The sequence below is a fragment of the Parasteatoda tepidariorum genome, chromosome 9, assembly GCF_043381705.1.
Source record: "Parasteatoda tepidariorum isolate YZ-2023 chromosome 9, CAS_Ptep_4.0, whole genome shotgun sequence".
Classification (NCBI taxonomy): Eukaryota; Metazoa; Arthropoda; class Arachnida; order Araneae; family Theridiidae; genus Parasteatoda; species Parasteatoda tepidariorum.
Window position 1 is genome coordinate 61,232,034 of NC_092212.1, and position 12,640 is coordinate 61,244,673.

General features: G+C 29.8%; 1 protein-coding gene across 2 annotated transcripts in view; it reads right to left on the minus strand.

Annotated features, from left to right (window-relative positions):
- Positions 1-2,101: 2,101 nt before the first annotated feature.
- LOC122272811 (uncharacterized) overlaps positions 2,102-12,640 on the minus strand; it is a 72,212-nt gene continuing 61,673 nt past the window's right edge. The window contains exon 2 of one of the 2 annotated variants that reach the window (XM_043044234.2): positions 2,102-5,943. In XM_043044234.2, the coding sequence (XP_042900168.1) occupies positions 4,534-5,931 (1,398 nt within the window). In that variant the 5' untranslated portion in view covers positions 5,932-5,943 and the 3' untranslated portion in view covers positions 2,102-4,533. Of the gene's footprint in view, positions 5,944-7,434; positions 8,976-12,640 lie in introns of those variants that run through there. The other variant, XM_071186004.1, reaches the window with a different exon arrangement.

The following is a 12,640-nucleotide window of genomic DNA, read 5'->3' on the forward strand; positions in this document are numbered from 1 at the left end:
GAAAGTAGTCAAACAATCAACATCGTTAATTCTGCTGAACACTAACTACATCGAAAATGATTGGGGCAGATTGACCTGACTCATGAAACTTGATGACATGGAATTTCATGACTTTGTAAACGTAGATGATGCAGTAACAGTGTTTTGTCAGTGGAATGACAATGATATCATCGCTCAAACGAAAGCTTCTTGTGAACTATCAGAAGAAGAGGATGAGGAAATCGAAGATTTACCACCCAATGTTACTAACAAACAAGCACTTTCTGCAGTGGACACTGTAAGGAGATTTATTGAGAGGCAGTCAAATATGTCTACGGAGACAATTAAAGCTATAGTCCACTTAGAAAGTGTTACAGACAAATTTCCTTACACATCCCTAAAGCAAACAACAATTGAATCTTTTTTTAAATGAAAGTGTAAAAAGTGTTCTTAGAATAAATATGGAATAGTAAATAAGGTAAGTAATAAGCATTTTTCTTTATTCTACCATCGATAACATGCGATTTTCGATAATTCGAATTTTCGGTATCTCGAATTTTTTCTGCTCTCCCTTCAAGTTCGAGATATCGAGGTTTGACTGTATTAAAAAAATATAAGTCCGATAGGCGAGTGGCATTTCGTGTATTTTTTGTGATTTATGCGCTATCAATTTATTATAATTTGTTAATTAGTTTAGAAAGAATACTAACATTGTTATTCAATGTTAACGATCATACATTGAATAACAATGAAATTACTAAGGAACCGGTTTTCATTAATAATATCCTGTTTAGCAATGTAAAAATAAGATATTTCTTTAAATATAAACCATAACTCAGTAAAGTGTAAAGAAAATGCATTGAAACGATTACGGGTCATATAAGTTTAAGTTGCTCTCGACACTTCTCATATTCGTAGACATTAATTTTTTACATAAATTATCATACAATGGCAGTACCCTGCGGTTTTAAATTTCAGTCCAGGGGTACTGGAACAGTTTAGTGGGCGTACGCGTTCTTATTCGAAATATCTTGCAACAAACGAAAATTTCAAAATATTTTATTTAAGAACAAAGGTAGCCATGAAAATTTACGATCACACATTTTTCTATAGGCTATTTTTTGCGGAGTTAACAGTTAATAATTAGTGGTGTTAACAGCCAGTTGTGATTTTTAGCTTTTGTGCAATTTTTTATAGTAAAAAATACATTCATATACAGCGTTACGAAAAATTTAGAAAGGGTACACAAAAGTCATAAGTTTTGGAAACGCTGCTCTACGTCAATCAAAAATAGTGCAGTGCATTTTAAGTTACGAAAAATTAAGCGCAATATTTGCACTTATAGGCATACTTTTTGTGCATCTTGCATGAGATTGTATTTTTAAAACTGAATATTGACGAAATAAAAAATTTCTTTAATATTTACCAATCACCAATTTGTGAGATTAACGCGAGGCTTAAGAATTTACTTTTATATCACACGCGTTTTAATTCTGAAAAGGTTTAATAAAGTAATATTTCCTAAGAAATCAAAAATTAAATAAAGTGAAACGCATGTAAATTAACAATTGCAATTAGCAATTTGTGAGATTTACCCGAGGATTAAGAATTTACTTTTATATCACACGCGTTTTAATTCTGAAAAGTTTTAATAAAGTAAAGTTTCCTAAGAAATCAAAAATTAAATAAAGCGAAACTCATGTAAATTAACCATTTGTGAGTCATCAGTTTGATGATTCCTTTAGACAAGTAGTCAAATTATTAACTGAGAATTATTTTTGAGTTTCATCAATATCTATTGATACGAATAATCACCATAAAAATGTTATCAACGTATCAGTCTTCGGTGGAATTTTTAAAAATAAGCGTTTACTTATCTTAAATTTTGTTTCAGTGTTGCTATGTCTAAATACTGCTCGCCCATCATAAGAAAACTGATTTTCAAAGAGTTCACTACCATGCAAGGATTTTGTGCCGAGGAATTTTAAAACCTTTTACCTTCCATTTTGTGTGTAACCTTTGACTCATCTTGATTTGAAGTTCCTACGCTGAAAATTCAGTAATCAAATGCTTTATGTAATTTGACTGAATGAGTTTACGTTAAAAATAGTTGTTTCCAATATTAAGAAAAACAATAATTTATTCAAGCATATGTATACAACATATTTAATTACTTAGCATTTATAATTACATTTTTATACTTATATACTATGCACATTTTTAAAAAAATTGAGCACTAATACATTCTCAACATACAACATTATATTTAAAATACTTTGATAATATAATTTTTTTTTTGTTTACTCGAAAAATGTTCATTTTTCAGGTGGTTCTCAACCAAACAAGTTCTACCTGGGTTTCCTAATGAAGTACACTAAAGTTATGCAGAAAATTAAGTGGTACGACTAAATTTGTAAAGTTACAGGATGAAGCAAATTCAACTTTTAAATGCGGTAGGTGGCTTTAATAGTATCATTGCAAATAGAAATTACACTTTTACGGTACAAAGTTCCTTTCTTAATTTATTCTAAAAGTTTGTAAAGATGTTAATGATAAGAATTAAAAAGTTAATCACCAAACTTAACAGCATTTTTAAGGCATCTATTTCAGCAATAAAAATTTTAAAGCTTACTAAACTTTGATCCATATCTGAATTTATTCAGAATATTATGTATAGAGATTAAAATTTACCACTGCAAATTTGTCATTTTATGTGGGTAAAGATTTCGATTATTTTATCGTAATAATGCAGTATTAGGAAAATGTGTTTGTTTTTCACTTTATTTTAAACAATTTGAAAGCACATAACTATTTTTGAATTAATAATTTGATACTTGAACAAGCGTACTAATACAACTTTCTAAATTTCAGTCATTTTACAAATAGACATTAAACATTCAATCTGCATAGATAAAATTTCAGCAATAAGCATTCAAATAAGCACTTTCCTTATGTGATAGTTACTTTTTGAATCAATTGTTTCAATCAATCACTTTTTTTTGTCGGTTTAAAGTAATTTTAGGATTGAAAATTTATTAGCTGTGATAGTAAATATCTAAAAATAAATTTACAGATTTATATTTTTGGTACAAAAAGTATTTACATATTCAGGTGTCCAAAATCACAAACGTATCTATTTAATGCTCTTTTTTATGTAAAATTTTACAAATACTTAATAAAAAAGTAAATATTGCTCCACTAAAGATTTAGGTAATAGTTTACTAATACAAATCTAAAATTTTGGAACATTTTCTAATGGTACATATATTTTTGAAAGTACAGTATGCAATTTAATGCAGTTCAAACAAAGATGATGAACGAATATATATTAAGCTAAATGCTTAATGAATAGGACGAATGTATAACTATTAATTTATACCTCCTCAAATACAAATAGTTATTTGTGTACCTAGGAAAATGGATAATTTCTCAAAAATTCAGTTTCAGTTACAAAGTGCATTTATATTCACCAAAATGTCGCAAACAAATAGTTCTTTTTTTTTACTTTGAAGGAAAATAGCATTTAAAAATAAAATCTTGTAAGTACCATCTCGCCTTATCTGAAAGGTCGGCATTAATAACATGGTTTTGGGTAGTCTAAAACTAACATTTTCGAAATGTTTTTTTACTTTGAATTTAAATTTTCTCCAGAACTTATTTCTCGATACTTAAAATGCACCTTAGATGGGCTATGATTCCATAATTAAACTTGTTCATCATACATAATTTGAAATGTATTAATTCAAAAACATCCGTGGCTCTAATAGTCACCATAAAATTTTTTTTCAAGTGTACTTATTTGATACTTCTTCTGTACTCTTCTGAAAAATAGAACTAATTTTGACACAATCGGGTACCCAGTCTCACCCCCACTACCCGCTTTTGACCCACTCTCCCCTTCGTAGTAAATTGGAGGATTTTATTGACTTTTTTTTTTCTTTTTTGTCCACGAAAAAATATCAATTGTATAGAAATCGATATTTATTCACGTACAATGTGCAGAAAGAGAGAAAAAAAGAATAACCTGAATATATTTTGATCTAATAATTAGATTTTCCCGTAACGAAATACCGAGATTCCATTTTGACAGTTCTAGGACCAAATGTTAAATTTAGTAACTTGTAAGTGCTCGCAATATTTCAGGTTACAAAATAAGGCTCAAAACGTACCTTTTCTAAATTGCGCACTATTTCGTAATAATGGCCTTAAAAAAAAAGGACGGTAGCTGCAATTTGGGGAATATAGTCTTAATAGTTTGATCGACGTACGAATGCCTAGACCCCTTTGTGTTAATTTTATTTTTTGTGTGTTTTGTCCTATCAAGCAAACAGAAAAATATCGTATCTTGAGATAAAAAAATTTAAATTAAAAATCTCAAGCTTTCGACTGCTCTTCTGTAAGTGATTGGTACCTTCTTTCCTGGATTGCAGCTGTTCCCTACATATTGAGAACTAGAAATCCGAATCTTAAGTACGGGAAAATCCCATCATTAAATCAAAAATTGTTCATGATATACCGGTTTTTTACTTTGTGAACTGAACAACTATAAGAAGATTATGATAGCCGTCGCTTTTTTGCTTTGTATATTCTTCTACATTTCTTTCCGAAATAATCATAAATCATATTGTCTTCACATTTGCTTGTTTTGTCGTGTAAAGAGAACAAACCATAGAAAAAGTCATTATGCCCGTAAGACACACTATGATTATCATCATATCCATTGCAATCCCTGCCATCAATACTCTGATAGTTGCAAATGGCGCAATGTGGATTTCGATAGTATATTAGATTAGTCTCATCTTTATTCTTGACAGGAATTCTTGCCAGTGCCATATAAGCCAGACACTTATTTCGCGTAGTGTCATCAGTCCAGTTTGAAGCGCAGTCTGATATTATTATGAAGTTATAGCAATAAGGAATAACATCTATCACTGCTTCTGGCATAGATATATACAAAAATACATCGGTTGCATTTGCTTGATTGTAATCCAAGACCCAAGTCCATCTGGAAATATCGAAATGTAAGTTCTGTAATGACCCATTTATTTTTTCTGAATGACTTTCCAATTCTAACTTCCATGGCATTGGTTCTTGTTCACCATAGTTTTTGTTACACGAGAAGCAATAGTAGTTCTTATACGAAATACCTGTTACAAGATCAGTAACGGGTACATTCAAAACAGGATTGTTTGATAGTTCAGCATTGCTATTGCAAAGTTCCTTGGTGGTTTTATTACTTTGGGAATCAGGATCGCAACCGTATACCATGGGTACGTACCAAAACTCCTCGTCCTGAAAAACAGAATCGCAATATAGGTGTTTTAGAGGTTTCGGGTATTTGTGTTTGTGTTTCGAGTCTACACAGCATGTTCCAAACAAACTGCAGTAGCTGTTACACTTGCAGGTATAATAGCTAAGAGTATCTTTATCTCTGGGTAATTCGCATGAATCTCTTCCCTCGCATGTTCCGTTTATGCTTTGGATATCATCATATGTCGCATTAAATAATGGTTCACAAGAATCTGATTCATTACACGTTGCATTTATATTTTGGATATCATCATATGTCACATTAAATAATGGTTCACAGGAATCTGATTCCTTACAAGTTGCGTTTATGCCATGTTTATCCTCATAGGTCACATCAAATAATGTTTTGCAGGAATCTGATTCTTTACAAGTTTCATTTATATTTTGAATATCATATGTCACATCAAATAATGGTTCACAAGAATCTGATTCATTACACGTTGCATTTATGTTTTGGATATCATCATATGTCACATCAAATAATTGTTCACAGGAATCTGTTTCATTACATGATGTGTTAATTCTTTGGATATCATCAGATGTCACATTCGGTAATGGTACGCTCCAACAATCTAAGTTTGTTAAAGACCCGGATAACATCAACAGAACAATGGTCAGAGTTCCTTTCCATCTTAATTCCATGGTTAATTATATCTAGAAATAATACGATGGATTAATACTTAGTAGATTATATTTGAAAGAAGAATTTCAAATATTATTTGTAAAACAGAACAGAAGAAAAATCCATCATGTCACATATTTAAATGGACACAGTGGTTGTAAAATGTACTTTTAGGTGAACTATTTTGTGCAATATAGTTCAATTATGGGCAAGCGCTCATTTAAAATAATAAAGTAAAATAAAAAAAATTAAAACCACTCTCAGTTAAAATAATAGAGTAGTCGTAACCCCCCCCCCCCAAAATTGGGTCTGCCATTCAACGACGGTTATGAAATAAAATAAGTAATAGACTTTCAGACCAAAGTCGAAGAGCGAATAATTTAGACTAGAGTAATATTCAATGGTTTGTTTGGAAAGAGATTCCCTTTACGTTTTTTTTAATTGAAACAAAACAAAAATAAAACTACTTTCTTCTTCTCAGTTTACTTGAAAATCATATTTTCTAAATATTATTCTATTTATTATATTATTCAATTTATTCCATTTATTAAATATTGTTCTATATTAAATATAATAAGTTCAGTTTGCAGTGATCATGTACCAACATAAGAACGTCATCCAGAACGTATTATGTTCTTTTAAATTTTAAGCTTTCCAGCTATTCAAACAATGGCCGAAAATATTATTTTCGATAAATTCATATTAGGAATAATATGGTAGTTAATTCTGCTTGTGTAATTCATAAAACGGTTGAATTTTGTTTCGTCTTTCTTTGGGAATTATAGGACTTAAATTATTCGGAAAATGACCAAAATTTTGATTGATTATAAATTCAATATGGTGCTAAATTCCGACTGTAATTTTCAAATATCGTTAAAAAATGCATCGTTATCAACCATTAAACTCCGTAGAGATTCGAAAGATTTAAGGAAAGCAGTCGAAATTTCGATAGAAAGATCTCACGCTTATAAAAAAGAAGTGCAGAAAGTGATACTGCTGCTAATTTTTAAATACCTGACATATATATGCTTAATTATACATATTTTACAATAGAATTATTAAAACTACATATTGTTGTATACACATGAATTGCAGCAATATCTGCCACCAAAATCTAGCATCAATTCAATAAAGGCTAGAGCTTGTATATTTCACTTAATTTTTTTTTTGCTTCGAATTACGAACACAATAAAGAATTTAAATTCTAAATGTTTTTGCTACTATTCTTAATTATTTAACACTCCATGGAAACTCGTTGATAAATAAATACGCAACCATAGGGATCAATACTGTGGAAGATGAATATAGACTTTATCAATCGTTGGGCAAAGCTCAGTGAAGCTTCTCGCAAAGTGTAGCTTATCAATCGCATAATCAAGTTTCGACCAACATTTAAACAGGTTTTTGTGTTTTGCCCATTTTCCTTCCTTTCTCCGAAGTATATAGTATATATATATATATCAGTGTAGGTCGAATATATTGCCGAATTTTTTAACACAATAAAGAAATAAAAATACGACAACTAAAATAATAGCATTTTTAATTTCAAAACGATGTTAACAGTATACAAGAAGATTTTTTTTTACATTTATAAAAGTAGTTTGATTATTTAACAGTTAAAGTTCTTAGCATTTTATAATAAGTACCATTTTCCTACTTGTTTTGCATAAGGACTTTAAGAGCTTATTTAATGATTCGGTATATTGCAGTGATCATTACTTACAATATAATATGTGTTATAAACTTCTGCACTTATTGTGTTATGGAGTTTCTGTCACTAAGGTAATAAAATTTCGACAAATATAATAAATGTACACGGCAGTAGATGCCGTTCAAGAATTTTCAATGATTATGTATAATTACCAGCTGTAGTTGCCAACTGGTAAATTCAAACTTTTTATAAGTAATAACGTTTCTGTTACGATGTTAAAAAAATTCACACAAATATTTTTGATGTTTGTTGTAGACCTGGGATTCCAAACTTAATATGTAAGGTAAAACTTCTGTTATTAATGTGTCATCAATGATTTACTGGCCAAATTTAATTTTTGTTTTCCTTTTTTGTCCTTCGTACAGTTCTAAAATCTCGAATAAAGCGATCATGCAACACAACATCTTGAAATTTACTTTTTTTGTCACGAGCAGAGAAAGATCCATAAAAGAAGTCATTAACCACCCAATTATCATCGAACTCTGAGCTGCAAACCAGGTCATCAATGGTCTGATAATTGCAAATGGCGCAGTGAGGATTTCGATAATACACAATAGCTGAGCTACCATTAATTTTTATTCTCGCAAGAGCCATGTACCCTAGGCACTTACTCCTTACGTTGTCATCAGTCCAATTTGAGGCACATTCTGATATCATTTTGACAGTATAACAGTATGGTATATAATCTTTAATTTCTTCTGGAATTTGTGTATACAACGATACATCTGTTGCATTTGGTTTGTTGTGGTCCATGATCCATAACCATCTGACTTTATCAAAATAAAGATCTGGTAACGCTCTTGTATTGACTCTTCTATAGTAACTTTCTATAATCAAGTTCCATAACACTGGCTCTTCATCGCCATAGTTTTCATTGCAAGCATAGCAGTAGTAGTTCTTATACGAAATACCTGTTTCAGGATCAGTAACGGGTATATTCAAAAAGGGATCGTTTAATAATTCGCCTTTGCTTTTGCACAGTTCCGTGGTGGTTTTATCATTTTCTAAATCTGGGTCACAATCGTATATCATAGGGACATAGTATATACCTCCATCATTGTATGTTCTACAATCGACGTGCTTTAATTGCTTAGGATATTCATTCTTGTTTGGAGAGTCTACACAGCAATTTCCTAGAAGACTGCAAGGGCTATCACAGTTGCAGCTGTATTCGTCAAGTTCTTCATCTGCACAAGAATAACCCTTACATGTTGCATTTATAGTTTCTAGATCGTTGTAGGTCGCATCCAAAAATGGATTGCTCAAGCATTCGAGAATTACAAAAGGCCCACTCAACATCAATAGAACATAGGCAGGAAATGTTTTCCTTTTAAGCTCCATGGGTGGTATGATCTAAAAAATAACACAGAAGATGGATAATTAATAACCCTTTGACAGCAAAAGCCTCAAGCGTTCATTATATCAAAATTTGCATTCTGTGGTGGCAGCGTTACACTTAAGAGATTGATCAAAGTGATACATTTTAAGAAAAATCGAAGAAATTCTTATAAAAATTAAACATAGAACAATATCGGTTCTATAAACCCGTGATCACTTTGATCGGAGCCTCGAAATTTACTGAAGAAATTTCATGGGCAATTGTAATAAAATTTTTATCAACAAAAAACTATGATTTAATTTTAAAATATTTAATGATTAAGATTTATTATTTTTTTAAAAATATTTTATGAATTAATGCAAAAGGGAGTTTTCCCATCATGCAGTTTTAACAATACTAGTCTTAAAATGGGTTTTTTTGTCAGATAGTTGAACTTCTACAGTCTCTGACCAAATTATTAGACGCACTATAAGATTCCATGTGAAATCTTAATTGGTTTGCACTTGTTTACACTCGTGTATCAATTGGTTAACTACGTAATTCAATATTTCAAAAATAAGTAGGAAGTATATAAAAATTCTCCTGAATAAAAACCCATTACATATTGGTGTAAATACATAAGTATTGCTTATAAACTCGTTCAAAACACGTAATTATTAAAAAACTATAGTGCGTCTAATAATTTTATCAAATTATTACAGTAATACCTGATGTAATAAATATTCTATATTTAAATAATACATCGTCTAATTCATACAATCGTCAAATTTATATTATATATTGCCTAATTTAATCAATTGATACACGAAGGTAAACAAGCGCAAACTGGTTTAAGTCCCGTAATAGCAATCAAGCTGTATAGCATCACCTGATAATTAAGATATTGCATAGAATCTTATAGTGCGTCTATTAATTAAAATCAGGGACTGTAGTCTAGCTCTTAATTAGATTTTATTGTATGCATAAACGGAAATGAATGAGGTGATATGTGGTTTTCGTTTAAATAAAAACGAGTAATGACGAAAATAAACGTTGAGAATAATTGTATGCATAAACAGAAATGACTGAGCTGATATGCGGTTTTCGTTTAAATAAAGATGAATAATGACGAAAATAAATGTTGAGAATAATTGTATGCATAAACGAAAATGAATGGGGTGNTTTCGTTTAAATAAAAACGATTAATGACGAAAATAAAAGTCGAGAATAATTGTATGCATTAACGAAAATGAATGAGCAGATAGGTGGTTTTCTCTTGAATAAAAATAAATAATGACGAAAATAAAAGTCGAGAATAATTGTATGCATTAACGAAAATGAATGAGCAGATAGGTAGTTTTCTCTTGAATAAAAATAAATAATGACGAGAATAAACGTCGAGAATAATTGTATGCATAAACGGAAATGAATGAGCAGATAGGTGGTTTTCTCTTGAATAAAAATAAATAATGACGAGAAAAAAAAACTTTGAGAATAATGCGTAAACGGAAATGAATGAGCTGATAGGTGACTTTCGTTTAAGTAAAAATGAATAATGACGAAAATAAACATTGAGAATAATAAGAGTGCCAATATTAAAGTGCGTGAGGAGCACGAAATTTTTTTTAATGAAACGAAAATAGAACACATTAATTTAAAACAATATATGAAATAAAACAAGTCAATCAAAAAACAGAACATAATAAGTAAAGGAAATATATAACAAAATACGAAAGAAAATCTATAAGGCGAATATATTTATATNAAAATAAACGTTGAGAATAATTGTATGCATAAACAGAAATGACTGAGCTGATATGCGGTTTTCGTTTAAATAAAAATGAATAATGACGAAAATAAACGTTGAGAATAATTGTATGCATAAGCGGAAATGAATGAGCAGATAGGTGGTTTTCTCTTGAGTAAAAATAAATGATGACGAGAAAAAGAAAAGCGTTGAGAATAATGCATAAGCGGAAATGAATGAGCTGATAGGTGGCGTTCGTTTAAATAAAAACGAGTAATGACGAAAATAAACGTTGAGAATAATTGTATGCATAAACGGAAATGAATGAGGTGATATGCGGTTTTCGTTTAAATAAAAACGAGTGATGACGAAAATAAGCGTTGAGAATAATTGTATGCATAAACGGAAATGAATGAGGTGATATGCAGTTTTCGTTTAAATAAAAACGAGTAATGACGAAAATAAACGTTGAGAATAATTGTATGCATTAACGGAATGAATGAGCTGATAGGTGGCTTTCGTTTAAGTAAAAATGAATAATGACGAAAATAAACGTTGAGAATAATAACAGTGCCAATATTAAATATTTAATGAAAGTAAATTGCACATATATCTTATTACAGGGTTTAGTAACTGATAATGTTTCATAAAATTATAATTGGATTTTAGAGTTGGGGAACCGCTGCTTTAAACTATTAAATAGGGCAAATTATTACTGCAACTATAGTAATTTTGCTGCAACTATACATTATCCTTGAAGAAAAATGAAATAAGAATAGTGAATAAATATTTTAGTGAGAGAGAAACGAAAAGAAAAGCTTTTTTAAAACTTATGACTCTCTATCGAGAAAAGAGAACGTCAAAACCTATATGATTGCCAGAACAAAACTGAGGTGGAAATGAAATTTTAAAACTTTTTCATGTTTACTGAGGAATTTAAACTTGCTTGAATGTTATTAATCTCGTCATCTCCTCGATATTAATTCGTCAGATTTTAATAACGTCTTCTTTTTTCCATGATTAAATATAATTTTGCAATTCCTTACATATAAATGCTTTTTAACCATATTTTTACAAGGACTCCAAAAATACATATTGAAGTATGCATATAAAATGTAGTAATATTTACTTACATTATCAAACATCGTTAAAGCATTTTCATTCTGAAGATGTATGCTATTTCTCTTAACTGTTTAACCATGGAAATCTATTGATAGTGATCATTAAATATGCAACCATAGTAACCACGATCGAAGAAGGTGAATATAAAAAGATTTGTTGATAACTAAACAGAACAATGTGTATTTTGTAGATGATTATTAGAAAGATCTTCAAGTTTAAACCAGTACTTTAAACAGATTTTCTTTAATGTTTCTTCTTTCCTTTCTCAAAGGTAATTTGTTAAATGACGATTTTATCTTTCCCTTGTTTAACCTCTACACTTCTGTATGAACGAAAGTAGCAAAAAAAATATTTCAGTTCCAAATTTCACTGTCATAAGTTATAATAAGAGGAAACAAAATATGAATTATACTGTCAGGGCAGCTAATAATTTAAGGTATACAGACGTGGGCAGGTTTTGCCAAAATAAAAGATGGAAGAAGAAAAGAATATAAATATTTCAAATTTTAAATGAAAATATTCACTTCTTTTCTAAAGTCGAAAGAACTACTCATATTGTTATATTATGGTCTATTAATATACAATAATAAATGCATTTAATAATTATTTTAAAAAAAAATTAAATAATGTAAAGTTTGATCTAAGTATGATGCAATACTGCATTCAAATCTCAGTTTCAAAACTTTTTTTAAATATATAATCATTGAAAAGAATCTAAGATTAATTATAAAGAAATATTTAATCCACGGGTGTAATATTTCGCTGTCGCGCCGCCGTAGTTTAGTATACATATATATATATATATATATATGGGAGTTTGCACGCGACGCG